The following is a 16,445-nucleotide window of genomic DNA, read 5'->3' as shown; positions in this document are numbered from 1 at the left end:
CAACACACAAATAACAAAGGAAATATTATTAATGGAATTAAATACAAAAAAATCTTTTTGTTTTTGGTCATTTTTATTTATGTTTTTTGATCAAATTTAGCCTTGTCTTAAAATTTGTATAAATGGTTTTCATTTTTTATTTTATAAAGTTTATGAAAAGAAGCTTGTGGGTATATTGACTAATGACCTTTATTTGACTCTTAATAAAGGCACAGAAAAACACAGAAATGATTCTCTTGTGGATGTTTTTAAAACAAAACATTATTGTTCATGATACCACACGTGTTTTTCTTGTTTAATGAATAGCTTGACAATAACAATTTGTCCAAAGCTTAGATAATTTATCATTAGGCTATTTGAAAAGATGGGGGGAAAAAGTTTTTGTTTCAGTTTTTCGGATAAATAAAGACCTGAGCAACTTTTTTTTTGTGCGCGCGCCACAGGCTTTTTTTGCATTGTGGGCGGAGCTTCAACACAGGTGTGCATCACAGGGCGTGGGTTTTGCAATGCTGTAGCTCCTCTGGTTGAATGCCAATCAAGGAAGTCGTCGACGGACGGAGGGGAGAGAGAAAAACACCCCTAAACAATGAGTTTCATCCCGCTTTGGGAGATTTAACTGTGACCTGAAGAGGAATAAGACAGTTTACAGACATGGCGAGCACAGGTATGTCGAATAATAATGCATTTTGTGACACTTCCCTGCTTTGGGCGTGGTTTGCGTTTCAAACAGCGGTCAGGTAGGATTAACAGTTTTTTTTTTTTAAATACAAAGCATTAATGTAAATACATTCGCCTTGTTTGTATGTGTCCCTTTCATAAACTACAAATTGAAACTTAAGTTGTAACTATGGGTACACTTAAGTGTTATTAGTGGAAAAAAAGAGGAATAAGATTTACAAACAAAACAAAACTCAAGCAGATAATAAGATGGACTTATAATTAGAAAGATTATAAGGTGTGAAATCAGAGGAGCTGAGGACCTTGTTAGGTAAATGTTTGTGCATCACACGCCCAAAGCTTTGTCTGCATCAGGATCATGACTGAAGCCTCCTTAATATGTGGGCCCTTCATCTACTGGAGCAGTAGACATTTCTGATCAGAAAAATTGACAGAACTGCAGGATTCTTTAAAATGGCGCTTATAAAAACACATTTCAACTTTAATTTTCTTTTTTGTTAAAGTTGTGTTTCAGTTGGACAGTATGCATACTATTTGCATTCTTTGTGGTATTTATCCATTTCTGCACATCAAACATTTCTACGTAATTCAAATGAGTCGAAGTATGTTGATACCAGTTCTACGAGCTTGTGCAATGTCTGGTTGTGCTTCATATCCTTGAGCAGGCCACAAAGCTCATAAGTTACTTTCATTGAGTGAAAATTACTGCTTTTTTATTTTCTTATTTATTTTAGGGATTTGCTGTGCCAACCTCAAAGACAATAAAGCCTTGATGAAGATGGGGCTGGCCCTTGTGCTGGTGGGCCATGTCAACTTTCTTCTTGGGGGACTGGTTCATGGTGCTGTCCTCAGACAGATCAATGTTCACAAACAAGCCCGAACGCTGTTGTACGTCGTCTCTAATGTCATTGCCATTGCAGCAGGACTGGTGGTGAGTGGGGCAATCACATGAGTACTATTCTAAAAAGTTATATCAGTATTTTCTGGGCTCCGGAGCCACACGAGGCTCTTTTACCCCTTCATTGTGGCTCTGTCTTAAAGAAAGACAAACTGTTTTTTGACTTAAAGTATCTGTAAAGTGAAAATTAAGTAATTATAAATAATAAATAAAACGTAACTAAAGTAAGCTAAATTGCTTTGAATTTAACTCATTTACAAAGAGTTGAAGGTCATTGCAAATAACAAGTCAAACTAAAACATTTTGGCAGATTCTTGTGTGCCTATTGCACAGAAAATCCATTGATGGTCAGTTAACAAAACTGGAATTGAGGCAGCGTTTCTTAGATTTACACAGTGTTGTTAAAAATAAAAAAGTGATCATCATATTTATTTAAAAACTGCTTTTATTACAATACTCCATGATGATGATGATAGCTGTGTCTTGCAAGAGTGAAGAGCTTGACACAAACAAGCGTCACTGACAGATGGTCTACTTTCAAAGGTTTCTTTTCAGTGAAAAAGAAATGGTGAAAAGTGACATCTTTTTGGTTCAAAAACAATGTGTGGACTATCAAATAAATCTGTTGTTGAACAAAATGAAAAATTAATTAAATACATTATTATTTACAGCTACATTGCAGAAGAAGCAGCACTGGCTGTGTCTCAGAACTGATTTGATGCTAGCACATGCAGATTCACTTGAATTCACATGCACAAAAAATAAAAGAAAATGCCGAAAAGAAAGTGACCGACAGTCTGTCACAGGGCTCATGGAGCTGGAGCGATCATGATCACTATGATGGCTCCCGGGAGGCGAGCTGGCGGCCAGACAGAGACCCGCTGCGGGATGGGAAGCCAGCCAGCTCGGGCCTCCAGAACTTTATGATAGTTTTCTTATTTTCATGGAGGCAATAATGAAAAAGGTTGCTTGATATTATTCTTGTTTTAATTTTTACCCTCTCTGGTTAATGCAGAAGCCTTCAAATTCGGTTAAAGAGGGAACATAAATGTGAAGAACACATTTGGGACTTTAAGTTGAAATATGTACGGCCTACAATAAAATCCAGTCTTGGACGCACTTAAAATATGTGCAGGAAACTCAGCAATGTGCCGTCTTCTCATCTGCCACGCCTGAGCTTGTCCACGCTGGACAGGGCAGATCAGGGAGCGTGTCGATGCGGATGCTGTTGTGACATCACAAAGCCACATTAATTCAAACTGAGCATCTTTGCAACAGTTTGATTAAGTAAATACGTTTATATAGCACCTTTTGCAGATAAAAGTACTGTATTGCTGAACAATAAAAAGCAATACAGTACAATTAAAAACACAGAAACAATCAACTAAATATGATGTAAAACTAAATAGAAGAAAATAAATGTATTTTGAATAGAGATAACAATAAAACCAGTCAGCTAAAAGCATTTTTGAATAGAAGTGTCCTTTGTTAACTTTTAAAAGAATCGACAGTGTCGGCCACACAAAGGGACAGAGAGCGGGCATTCCAGAGTCTGGGGGCTATTGCCTGGAACGACTGTTCACCTCTGGTTTAACAGTGATTTAAAATGAGAAATACTCAGACATGCAAAAATGAAATTATTTTTTATTACATTTGTTGTCTTTTATAGGAAAAATGCCACAAGTACATGTCAAAAACTAAAGAAAAAGCATGATTTTCATTGGAGAGGCACTTTAAAGGTTGCAAAACCCTGATCTATATTAAGTTATTTGTTTAGAAAAATCTACTGCAGAAATTTCTTATTCAGTGCTTTGCATTTGAAAATAAATATTAGTTAAACTTATTTATCTAGTTTTTTATACATTTTTGATTGAGAAAATGTTAAATATGTAATAAATAGTGTAAATAATATTAATTTAATTCATTCTATTTAGTAAAATAACACAAAAAGTTCACTTTAGGCTGTTGGTTACTAGAAAACTTAAAAATATATTTTTAAACTTTGATAGTTTTGACACGTTCACAGGTGCATCATTTAAGAGTAGATAATATTTTTTAAGAAGTTAAGCCCATTTAAAAAAAATCTAAATGTTGTAATCTATCAAAATAATAAGAAAATACTCAACGTTTTTCTAAATTTTTACCTTATGTCCTGATATGGTTTTCAAAAAAGGTCATTGTACCGTTCCCTAACCCAGTGTTACCGTTTGCTTGGGTTTGTCCCCTCATTCCTTTCTGTTGAAGTCATAAATAATGAGTGATGTCAGTTTCAGCAGCTATGTTGTTCGGTGCAGCTCTGATAACTGATCTTCCCCGTAGGGAATCATAAGTGGGATAACGGCTATTGTGCTGTCCAAAAACAAGAGAAACAGGACTGTGGTAAGTCGCTTTCTTTCTGAGCCAGTTCCACCTCCCTCCCTTCCCTCCTCCCATCTGTCACTCCTGTTAAAACTCAAAGTTGACATATTTAGTGCTGGTTCAACGTGTTTAAAAAAAAAATTATGTAACTTAGAATCCTGTTTATTTTTCACCTAAAAGGACTGCTGTCTTTGATCAATGTTCTTGTGTTCTCCATGCAGATGTGGGTTCTGCTGTTCTTCAGCTTCCTGGCGGGTTTACTAGGATTTGCCTCTGCCTTAGGCTTGTCCATTTCCTTCCTCAAATCCATTCTTTTGGATGGAAGAAACTTGCTGACCCACTGCATCTTCTCTAATTTAACCTCTTCCAGCATTACAGACCAGTGCCCCTTTGATCCCACACGTGTCTGGGTGAGTATTATGTTCTGCCAAAAAGGATATGTATAGTCATGGCCAAAAATATTCTGTCTGGCAAAGAATCTGACAAAAATTCACACAGAAATAAAAAATGGAATGGGCAAAATGATTGACACCTTGTGAAAATTATGAGAAGCTACTTTTCAACCATGTGTTTTCCTGTCATTTCTATTTTGACTGGTGCTGTCATGCGATAAATTTTATAGTGCGATTAATTAATCATGACCTGCTATCGATATTTTTAATCTAACTTAATAAAACTAAAAAAGTGGCTTTATGAAGTTTTCTTATTATAACAGACTTCCAACCTTTTCCCCTTAAACCAAGGGAAATTATTTTAGATCTGAAACGCCTCATTGGGCTTTATCCCTCACATAATGGATAATAGCTGTGGCGTTGTAGCATTCTTTTGGGTAAATTCTTTTGGGTAAATTCTAGTGCCCTAGAAATTTCCCAGAAGTCTCTGTGAAAAACCAGTGTGCATCGATGCTCACTAGATTAGGTTTCCTCTTCAGAACACAGTGGATTCATAAATGATAGTCACAAAACGCTCATATTGAGATTTTCACTTCGTGAAATCGATGACATCATATTCACCGTTTAAAAAAAAAAAAAAAAAAGTTGCGTGCATAGTGTCCAGATTGCTTTTAAAATCCAGGGCACTGCATAGTCCCACACTATATAGTTTTTTAGTTGTTGGGGCTGATTTCTTCCCGCATGGGGTGCTTTAAATCATTAAGTTAGAGATGCCAGAAATGACCAGTCCATTCTTTGTTTTTAGTTTTGTGTGAATTTTTTAAATGGCTTGACTTATTTCTTGTATTTTGTGTTGTTCCGGTGCAAACAAAAAACACTTGAAAACCAAGACATTTGCATTTGGAATGGCCATTAATGTTTTCATTTGATTGCTGTATTCACAACAAATCACTGTTCTTGATTAATACCAGGAAACCACTATTGGCTTGTGGGGGCCGCTCATCGTCATGACTACGGTGCAAATGGTGTTCTCCTTCCGCTCCTTTGCTGTCTGCGCTTCATTCCTATACTTGTGCCCGTGCAGAAAAAGGGCTCGCAATGCGAGGAGGGTAAGCTGCCTGAAGATCAGTCTGCAAACAAGTTTTGTTTTGGAACTGGAATTGTATTTTTTCAAGCATTCAAAACCTTAAAAACTAAAGATGAACAAAAGAGATGTATATCTGAACATAGCTGTATCAAAATATGGAGGATTACCAGTTATAACTTGATTGGAAAGTTAAGAGTAAAAAAAGATCCATATTCATCCATTTATAATTACTCTTTAGTAGACATTTGTACTTAAATAATGCATTAAATGTGAAGTTTCATTGCTGGAAAGGGAGTTACAAGTTTGTAAATGCAGGACAATGTATAGGCAGTGAACCATAAAAGAGCACATTACTGTCTTTATATTTACATTATTTTAACAACAAAAATGTAATTTTAACGATAAAACTAAACCAGTTTTTTTTTTTTAATGTATCTAGTTTGTTTTCCAGTTTGACAGAATTTCCAGTCTCAGCCACTAACATTTTGATCAAAGATTAAGTAAAAATAGAAAGGGCAATTTAACATGTGGGACCAAACACTGAGATCTTTATACATGCATGTATGCCTGAGGATTTCAGTCCCTAATGGTTATTAGAAAAGAAACAATCCGGTTTACCGTTTCAGGTACGGATTGCGACACCACTACCAGCCTCACCCTCACCAGCAAATGAAAACGATGAAGAGGAGCCAACAGTGCATAATGAACTGCTGTCAACACCGTAGTGGAGCAAAGTCGACCTCATAGTCCTACATTAGACACAACTGACTCCAAGACAGATTTGTGTTAAAGTCCTAAAATTGTTTTTGGATTATGTCATTTTAAAATATCTGTTACTTTTCTAAAATAATATGAAAGATTTTTATTTTGGTTGTAAAACTGTTACTAATGGAAACAAGTTAGAAGAAACAAGTTAACTTTAATATTGGTTCGTTTTAGAAGTGAAGTGTTTTAAATTGTTTTTTATAAAAAATTGCAATTTTATATGAAAACTTTATGCCGTCTTGTTGTGATGTGTGAAATCAGCTATTTAAAGGACATTTGCCAAAAACATTTTGCAGAACACCTTTTAATGTTTACACAATACAAATATATACACAGAATGTTTGTTTTTAGGGGATTTCAAGCCAATGGGAATCCTCTCGATTAGTATTTTCATAGTTGTGCAGGAATACCAGGGGTTGACCAAAGATGATTCCTTTATATACAAGAAATCCACCAATCAATGACGTAAAAATATAAAAAGGCACACTGTTGATGTGCCTTACAAAAGCCTGACTTTGACATGCAAAGGTTACAGGTTTTTACAGAGCATGAACTACAATTTTTAAAGGCACAGGACCAAAGGGGAATTGAGTGAAAAAGATGCCAAAATTACCACCACTCAAATAATTTAAATCAAAATATATAAAAAAAGATGTATGCTTGCAAAGTGTTTCACAAACTATAGAAACAAACTTGCATAAAAAGATGAAAACAGTGAAATTGCAAAGATGTTCTAAAGAAAAAGCTAAAAAGATAAGAGTTCCACCTTAAACACTTTTAAAAAGTACAGTTGTATTGTTTCCATTGCAGCACTCCGACATTTATGTTAAATCTGCACTGATCTGACGGCATCACAGGGTGCTAAGACCGTCGTGCTCCTCCTAAACAGAAGGACAAAGTCCTTCTATTTAGTTATAGCCACCTCCTCATCAGCGTGGTCATGTTGCGTGTTTAATATTCCCTTTTCACTTTGATGTCTCCATTTTCTCCTCTTCCGGCACTTTCTCCTCTTCTTTCACTTCTGTCAAATTCAAAATATAAATTCTCACCGCCGTTATTATGAATAAAAAAGATCACAAGAAGAAAAAAAAGAAGATACCTTTTGGTTCCTCCTCACCTTTCTTCTCCTTTTCTTCTCCCTCTTTCTCTCCTTCTGTTTTTACTCTCTTGGCTTTTTTGAAGCCTGCTATGTTTCTGCGGCCTCCCTCTCCTTCGTCCTCAGAGTCGGAGAACTCCTCTTCGCATGCTATCCTCTTGTCGTGAGCGCGGACTGGATGTGACAAGACGGCGTGAAATGGAGACAGTATAAAAAAATACTCTGTACGTGTGAGAAATGTTTTTACTGGATATGCGCTTGTTCGGATCCTCCTCGTCCTCATCCCCGCTGTCCTCCTGCACGGCGTCCTCGGGGATGGGCTGCATCTGAACTCCAGGGGCGTGAGGCAACATCCGCAGGTTCTCGAACAGCCGCTGCCTGGAGGACAATTAAAATCAGACGGTCAAGATCAAAGCGCATGACTAAACTGATGTAGACACAAAATACTCACTTTATCTTCTCCAGGTAGTCGTTGGTGTTCTGATTGGTCATGTTGGAGGGGCTGATGTGCAGCTTGAAGTCTGGTCCAAAGTACTCAAAGTAGTCGTTGTATGGAAGCTCTGTTGGGTTAAGATCAATTTCTTTTACTTTACACCTAACAGAACTGTGATACAGAACACGTTTACAAGAAGCAGTTATCCTTCCTGATGTCCTTTTTTCCATCCAAAGAAAAAAGCTTGAATTTTACCATCTTAAAACAGACGAGAAAATATTTCCTGCAGAACAGACTGTATTCTAAAGCATGGTTGTTTCACTGTCCGTTTAACTTTGTTCTTATATAGAGAAAAATACTGCACATCAAGGGGTTGAGTGTCTTGCCCAAAGGAACTTCAACATGAGAGCACCGTGTGTGATGAAATTCAAGAATTGCTTTCAGAATTAAATGACTTATTATGGAAACAAAGTGAGTTTATTGTTTCAGGTCAAGTGTGTACATTTGAATCAACCAACCCTTCCTGTCAAAGTGTTGATTACATTGAAAAGAGAAGGAAGATTTTTATTTTCCTAATGATAGAATTGTCTAAATATGTATCAAAATATTGATAATGATCAGATTGAGGTAGGTATTTACAGTATTGACGTGTTAGGTGATAAATATATTTGGTGTACCTTTTTCTCCTGACTTAACAGGGAGAAAAAGTTGTCCAGTCAAAATCTTTTTAAATCCACTAAAACTACAATTCCTAGATCACCATGCTTTCATGTTTGGTATCACTAAAACGCCCCAAATGTCCTCTGTAGATACCAAAAGGAGTTCCGTCACTAGTTTGTATTAGTTAGGAGAAATTCAGGTTTAGAAATGTCCTCTGTAAAGGACAAATTAGCATTTCTGGTGTTCAAAAGGATATAACTCTTAAGAAATCTATGTTTCCACGTACATTGCTGCTGTGTAACTTTTGTTTTATTCTATCAAAACACTGAATATATCGATCACCATAACACACCATTAGGGATGGAGCTATCGAGGGCCACAGCGGTCTCGTACGTCCAGCAGCGCGCCACATTACGGATGGTGTAGCCTCCTCCACCCAGCATCAACAGCGGCAGGTTGAAGCTCTTTATGTACTCCACACACTTGGCGTGACCTGAACACAAAGGGTTGAAAAAAAAACCATTTAAAATGCAAATGACGTCTATCTGTTAACGTTATCAAATGGAAAGGCATATACTACTGTGACATGCCTTTAATAGTGAGGTTAAAACAACCCAGTCTGTCCCCAGACAGAGAGTCGGCTCCACACTGGAGGACCACTGCACTCGGCTGGTACATCTCCATCACCTTGGCCATGATCTAAACAAGTCATATCCAAACATACAAGTCAAAAAGCACATTAAAGGGAACTGACAAACACAACAAGCTTATAAATGCTTACTCACGGGTTTGAATATTGCTTCATAGGACTCATCATCAATCCCATCCCTCAGCGGATAATTTACAGCATAGTATTTACCCTTACCAGCACCGATGTCCTGAGGGGAACAAGAGACACGTCACCCAACTGTAAGACTCTTTAGGCAGGTTTGGTTTTGGTCATTTAAGTAGTACCCTGAGGTCCCCAGTGCCTGGGAAGTACTCTCCATATTTGTGGAAGGACACCGTCATGACACGATCTGTGGTGTAGAACGCTTCCTCCACTCCGTCTCCATGATGGATGTCAATATCTATGTACAGAACTCTCTGGTGGTATCTAGAAACAAGAGGAAAACATGGTTTCACTAAAGCAACTTTCACCCAGGTAGTGAATCTGATGTGTTTAAGACAGACAGGTTTCAAAATGATGCCCCTCTAGCATCCACGGTTTGTACTCACTTCAACAACTCCAGAATAGCTAGCACGATGTCATTTACATAGCAAAACCCAGAGGCCTCTGACTTCTTGGCGTGATGCAGGCCTCCAGCCCAGTTGATGGCAATGTCCGTCTGCTGTTTGTTCAATTTCACAGCACCAGCTGAAGCAGAGCGGAAGACCTGTTTACATTGACCTGCATCGATGAATCCTAAAGAGTTTCCTTTAAATATTGTTTTTAAATCGACTTACCGACAGAGCCTCCTGCAGAGAGCTGACAGAACTCAAACAAACCATCAAAGACGGGGCAGTCCTCCCCCACATTAACTACAAGAAAGGGGGAAGAAGTTGCCGTTAGACTGCTTCACATCCACTTCAAACCTCCAGGCCAGACTTACATCTCTGCATCTGTTTGCTGTATTCCGACATGTTGTCAGGTCGGATCGAGCGCAGGAACTTAATGTAGTCGTCGCTGTGGTACTTGGTCATCTCCTCTCCACTAGCTTTGTGAGGACGCTGTGACACAGAGAGCCAATCAGACCTTAAGCACACACACTCGGGGGATTTTTCTGTGTGAAGGTTTTTACATACATATATCTCCATTTTTCTGTAGAGACCATAGTTCAGCAGCAGGTTGTGGGTCATTCGGATCCGATGGGGTTTCATGGGATGACCCTGTCCGTAATAATAGTTTCCAACATCACCTACAAAAAACACACACAAAGAAATGATGGATCAATTAGTTTACTGATAAATAACACTAACGAGAAAAACAAAGATCAAGGAACATTAGAGCACCTTAAGAAACCTGTTCTACCTCAACCCTGTCCTCAATGCTGCCTTCCAGAGATTATCGACATAGCTGCTGAACCAACCGTTAATTGGGTGTAACAACCAGACTTTTTCACAAACAATTCTGTAAAACTGTCCAAATTAAATCATTTAATAGTTTAAAGGACCCCTACAATGAAAATAATGTTATTAGGTGTTTTTAACATGTTCTTGTGGTATTTCAGATCAGAATCTTTTATAATCATTATGCAGTGCACAATGAAATTATTTCCAGCAGGTCTTTTTAATAAATACCTTTACATTTAAACAAGACTGTACAGTAAAATTAAATGAAATGATTATAGCACATACATTTAAAGTGCAGCCAGAGCATGTCAGCAGCGCAATGACATTACTCTGATGATGGAGAACAAAGAAAATTAAGCCCAAAATTGCATTTCTAAGTATTTCTATATTCATATCGTTGCATGAAAAACACGCCATTTGAAGAAGAGATTTTTTGCGACAGAAAATGTGCTCCCTGCCCCGCTCCCTTCTGATGCATCCACTCGCAGACAAAGGCCAAACCTGAATTCCTCCCCTGCAATTGTAGGAGTCTTTGGAGGGGTAGGGGTAGTTTTGTATCCCTCTACCGCAAGAGTGAGGAGAAATTCATTTCTTCACACGATTGTGCTCTGAAGCACAGATGTTTACTTGTACATATAAGTAATGACTTCCTGATGTAGCACGACTTTTTAAAGTAACAAAACTGATGTTATGTATTTTCTGAGCGCTGGCACCTACGCGCTAATGTAGCTCACTGGCGACTGTGGATGGCGTCATCAAATGGGAATGACATCCAGATTAAAAGACACCATTTTTCCATAACTTAACATCTGGAGGGCTAAATGTAGGGGTAGGGGGAAGAAAAAAAATGAAGAAAAAAAAAGAACAATTGACCAAATAGATCCATGTAAGTCTTTGTTTTCCTTGTCTGAGCTGGCATCTGGCTCCAAACTGCATACCTCCAATATTGCTGGCCATTTTTGTTGCTAAAGTTAGTTTGGGGATGAAGGTGGGCTGTAAGCTAGCAGGAGAGCGAGTAAACAGAGCTCCTAGCAATGGGGAGGGTAAGGAGGCAGGGTTTCTCCATGCCAACGGTCCCACCCACAGCTCAGATGTGCATTTCTAATGAACTGCTGCCGCTCTGCAGAAACTATGTCCTAGAAAAAGGCAACGGTTTGATGATTTTGGCTAACAACGGCTTAATCACAATTAAAAGACCACTGGGGACACTTTTAAAAGATGATAAGAGTGGGCTTTTTTGTTTGTTAATAAAGTGACATTAAAGATCCTGTAAACATGTTTTATTCACTCAGGAAAAAAAAGCGAATCACTATCCATTATTTTGGAGAGCACTTGGCCAGTTTCAAACAAAAATAAACGTGATTTAAAAAGGACAAAGCACAGACAAGAGCACTCCTTTATATTTAAAAAAAAAAAAACATGCTTAGAGAATTTTAATTAGAACTGACTATATTCCAAAAAGTATTAAAGGGATTTCAAAGAAGTTCATCTTACTTTAATCATTCAATCACAGACTTTGGGCTTTTGATAAGCCTATAGATTTTAAATCAGATCTAGTGGAAATTGGATTTATGCAGCAAAATATCTCACCAACCAAGCACCAAGGTTTTTCAAGGGGGGTGCTGGGTCTCTGAATTTTGTTCGAGGTATTCTTTCTGTTTGTTTGTTTTTTTGGAAGGGGGGTGTAAATCCAGAAAGACAGGCTCCAGTACAATTAAACTGAACCGTTGAAACACACGAGCATTTTTATTCTGCGTCAGTTATGCCCAGATGTGCATTTTAGCTGCTTGGCTCTGTTATTATTTGTATAATATAATATTAAATTAGTCGAAAAGAAAAAAGACAGACTCAAGTAAAAGTAAAACATATCATATAGCTGCGCAAATTTATTATCTTGTTGAAGATTTATCCAAATCTGCTCTCAACACGATGCTCACCCTATTCACTCTGAAAATAACGATCTTTTAAAAATTTCGGGCCAAATACAGACTTTATGTTAAATAATTAGCTTTTTAGCATTAGGCTAGCTCGAGAGTAGCTTTTTGATAAAATGAGTGTTAGGATGCTAGCTGCAGATATTCAAGGAAGTCTGGTGATTTAAAAAAATCTCTCTATATATATGTAAAAAAGGTTTGAACTGGTTGTGACTCTAGGGTTTAATATTCCCAAATTAATTAAGAAGAAATGAATTAATGAGACTGAGCCTCCAGCGACTTAAGCTAGCTGTGTTAGCTAATGAACATGTTAGCAAAGACGCGCAGGAAGCTGAAAGCTTTGGTCGGAAAAAAATGGTGCATCTTTTCCGCTCGCTAGAGTGCAACCGCATGGATACTCACCGTCGTAGTAGTAACAAACTTTTTTCTTTGTTCCTTGAGAAGTAAGCGCCATTTTTCTATTCTGTTTGAGGCTAGACTCGCACACCAGCGTTTGAGATCGACAGCGACGGGAGGCGGAGGATGTGGTATGGAAGGCCAACTGGGTCTAAAATGACAGCTTCTCTCCGCACGTCCAACAGGCGACGAGAACGCGCACGCGAAAAAGAAATGCAAGGAACAACAAAAAAAAAAAAAAAATATATATATATATATATATATATATATATATATATATATGTATAATAATTTTTTTTTTAAAAACCCGCCAAACTCCACTTTAGGATATGATATAAATACACATGTTTTGTTGAACAGCTTGAAAGCTTTTGTTTAAAGCCTTTCATATGGAGGCTATTGCATTTATAAAAAAGGTTGTTTTTTTCTAATATTTTGTGTTTTTCAAGGTAACCTTTTTTTGTGCTAATTTTTAAAAATACAAAAAAAACATAAAACAATAAAATTCAACCTACCAACAGGCTGGACTCTAACCTCATCTGCTTATGAAAACTATAAGAAAAACTATAAAATGACCTGCAATTTAAGTTGAAAAGCCATATTGTGTCCATATCATGGAAATGATGGCTTTGTCCAGATTCTCACCCTAACTACTAAAAAACTATGTAGTGCAGGGTTATCTAGTGCCCTGGTTTTAAAAGCGTCCCGGACACCATTTAATTGCTCTTTCTTTTTTAAACAGCGAATATGACATCATCGATTTCACAAAGTGAAAGTCTAATCAGTATGATTGTTATACAATGACTATTTAAGAATCCAATGTGTTCTGATGTTGAAAATGCTGATAGTTTATATATCGCAAAAATTGTTCAAACACAGTGCATTGTGGTCTATATTTGTCAATCTAGTGAGCAAAACACTGGCTTTTCACAGAGACTTCTGGGAAATTTTTAGGGCACACAATTTTGGATTGTAGATTCAGACAGCACTACAAAATGGCGAATGCACTATAAAGGAAGTTGGACACGACCAGTGTGTCTGATTTGTTCATGTGTTCATCATGATATCGCCAGTCTGTTTGTTCTTCCCACTTCATTTGTCCACAAACATTATAGAGGAAGACATTAGAGAGGTGTTAGCTATATTGATCAATATGAACTGTTTATCCTGACAACGTTGGGCACAAAGCAGTGAAGTCTGTGCGTGACTAAGATGCTCATGTTGTTGGTGTTGTCTGGTTGCAGATAATTTTTTAATGGCTTTTGATATTAAAAGCTTTTATTGTAAGAAAGTCATACATTATTCCTTTTTTTATGGCACCACTTTTTGTCTGAAGTTTTGTATTTTTCAGATTTTAATCCTTTAACAATAGAGCTCCAGTGTTGACATTCTCTCAACTACCATAACTCTACTTTATGCAATTAATGCAATCCCAGCTGATCCTGAAGTGGCACAGGCATCTATCCATCCCTTTATTATTACCTTTGTCTTCAGAACTCGTGGAATCCCTTAGGGGGTCGTGGGGTCGCTGCTTGATTAGCAGGGCATCATTCTGTTGTAGAATGAAAGAAAACAGCTTTGCGCTGATAAGCATTACGTACTTTACAGTCATGAAATCTCTAGCAATCAGCATAAATCAGCTGATTTTGTCGCGGAGATAAGCGGCTTTGCATATTGGTGCAAAACTATTTCAAACTGCTTTAAAATGTTTTTCTAAATTCTGAGCTGCCCAAAAACTTTCATGTTTCTCACTTTTTAAACAATGCAACTTGATTAAATGGCTTGTGAGGGACTTATGCCATGTTTACATCGAGCATAGGACTCTGTTCTTGAACTCACTATACATGCATTCCTGAATGTGCATTTAGCCCATGGTGTTCACACTGGACTGTTGCTTCAAATACTTGTGCATGTCTGCCATCTACAGTTGGAAAAGGCTCGGTGCGAAATGCCGAAGCAGTGCAAATCTCTTGAATCTTGCCCCAGGCTTTTTCTTTCACAGCTCTATTCCATCATATATATATTTTAATTTAAGCATTTACAACAATTGGAGGATTAGCTCCTTCAGATGCCACATCTCGTTTCTGAGAGGTTCTTCCTTTGAGATTTAAAATTTAAAATAAAAGATGACAAAGAAGAGTTAAGAATAAACAAATGAAGACAAACAGTCAAGAATAATAGAAATTATGATACAGGTTAGGTATTTAACAAACACAAAAGCACACATGCACTCAGCCACATACACACACAACAGTTCTCACTTTTACCTCAATACAGTGTTATAGAATATATTCAATCAAAACACAGAATATATGAAATGCATATAAAAGACTCGGTATTACATAAGTCTAGTCGCGTACAAACCATAACTATTTAGTTCTACTCCATGATTCATTTTCAAATGAATGCCCCTTCTGTTAATTAAAAAGGACGCAATCCATACGTCACTGCCAAAAAACCGTGCCCCTGATTGGTCAAAGTTCAACCTGGTTAATGGACACATAAATTGACGCACGTTTTGTATGTAGAGCCTGAGATCGCTCCTAAAAATGTGCGTAGCTATGCGTAAACGTAAGAGTTTTGATTGCAGAGCCCTGAAACCCGCATTTATGCGCTTTTACATAGACTTTTCATTGCAAGTGCTTGAATGCGCACTATTGAGGGAAGTTTAATGTTGCTTTAGACACAAACTGCAAATTTCTTGTGGAGTTGTTTGCATGTTGTTTAGATGGATTGAAAACTTTTTTTGCAACACACTATCCAAGTGTAAGGTTTGATTGCAGTGGTTGCGTGACCCGTTAATTGCACAGGACCCATTCAAGGTCAGTTTAACTGCTATTTGGTTGTTTTCCTTGAGGCTATGACATCTCAAAACCCTGGACAAAAAAGGGTAAATATGATAGAAAAATTAGCCAGACAGATGTTTAAACACACCACAGCAAAACAGACTGGCGATATCGTGACGAGCACATGAACAAAGCGGATCGTGTCTTTGACACAGACACATTGTGGCTTTTCAACTTTTATTACAGGTCATCCTATAGTTTTCATGAGCAGATGAGGTTAGTGCCCCAGCCTATTTGGAGTTCTCTGCTTTTGTAGTTCTTAAAAATATTAGAACAAAAATAACGGAAATTATTTGAAAGAAGATCACTCGTTTTTTTGTTCTTGTTTTTTATAAACGTAAAAAAGATTTTTATTAAATTGAATACAATACTCTTTCATATTAAACCTTACCAGAGATGTGAAAGGTAATTTTTAATAAGAAATAAAGTGTGTTTCATGTTTTGTTGTAAGCTAGGACACATGGCATTGATGTCCATGGGGAATAAATTTCTTGTGTGACAGATCCCAGGGTAGTTTCTTGGTGAACATACCTGTCTCTGATTACTTTCATTTTCATGTCCGTCTCAAACAGGGATTTACGGATTTGCCCCTGGCAAAAACAAACGCAATAGATGCAAGTAGGTGTAGGCCTCAACCCAAACCGGACCTGCGACAAAGTTCAACCACATTTAAGCTGGAGCTAAATAAGATCTGAGCTGAGGCTGGTTGATGTATCAAATGCATTTGATATCACAAAAATGTTTGACATGGGATAAAAAGAATGAGGATATCATGAAAATCAAGCATAACAGTGACGGCGGTCTTCTAAGCCATCTTTGTGTGGTCTTTGTAGTTGTGTTTACCATCCTA

The 16,445-nt window shown here is 37.4% G+C and overlaps 2 protein-coding genes across 4 annotated transcripts; one reads left to right on the top strand and one right to left on the bottom strand.

Moving 5' to 3' along the window:
• Nucleotides 1–499: 499 nt before the first annotated feature.
• On the top strand, nt 500–6,410 carry tmem54a (transmembrane protein 54a). Of its 2 annotated transcripts, XM_004082384.5 has the most exons (6): nt 500–664; nt 1,413–1,609; nt 3,896–3,955; nt 4,156–4,344; nt 5,298–5,435; nt 6,040–6,410. In XM_004082384.5, exons 1-6 carry the CDS (start codon nt 652–654, stop codon nt 6,136–6,138), a joined length of 696 nt encoding a protein of 231 aa, XP_004082432.1. In that variant the 5' UTR covers nt 500–651; the 3' UTR covers nt 6,139–6,410. The 2 variants fall into 2 exon arrangements, with proteins under 2 accessions (XP_004082432.1, XP_078796826.1); XM_078940700.1 differs by lacking the exon at nt 3,896–3,955.
• Nucleotides 6,411–6,466: 56 nt separating this feature from the next.
• On the bottom strand, nt 6,467–12,976 carry LOC101159547 (putative histone deacetylase 1-B). 2 transcript variants are annotated; one of them, XM_011490522.4, is made up of 13 exons: nt 12,756–12,976; nt 10,153–10,265; nt 9,960–10,077; nt 9,814–9,888; nt 9,586–9,724; nt 9,322–9,463; nt 9,153–9,245; nt 8,958–9,066; nt 8,720–8,860; nt 7,726–7,834; nt 7,522–7,652; nt 7,278–7,448; nt 6,467–7,199 (listed from the first exon to the last, which is right to left on the bottom strand). In XM_011490522.4, the coding sequence occupies exons 1-13, from the start codon at nt 12,805–12,807 to the stop codon at nt 7,144–7,146; spliced, it is 1,449 nt and encodes a 482-aa protein (XP_011488824.1). In that variant the 5' UTR covers nt 12,808–12,976; the 3' UTR covers nt 6,467–7,143. The 2 variants fall into 2 exon arrangements, with proteins under 2 accessions (XP_011488824.1, XP_004082433.1); XM_004082385.5 differs by having other exon boundaries at nt 7,296–7,448.
• Between the last annotated feature and the right edge of the window lie 3,469 nt (nt 12,977–16,445).

The sequence above is a fragment of the Oryzias latipes genome, chromosome 22 (genome assembly GCF_053564925.1).
Source record: "Oryzias latipes strain Hd-rR chromosome 22, Olatipes_Hd-rR_3.1".
Taxonomy (NCBI): domain Eukaryota; kingdom Metazoa; phylum Chordata; class Actinopteri; order Beloniformes; family Adrianichthyidae; genus Oryzias; species Oryzias latipes.
The sequence above is the reverse complement of the archived record's forward strand: the minus strand, read 5'-3'. Positions and strand labels throughout refer to the sequence as shown.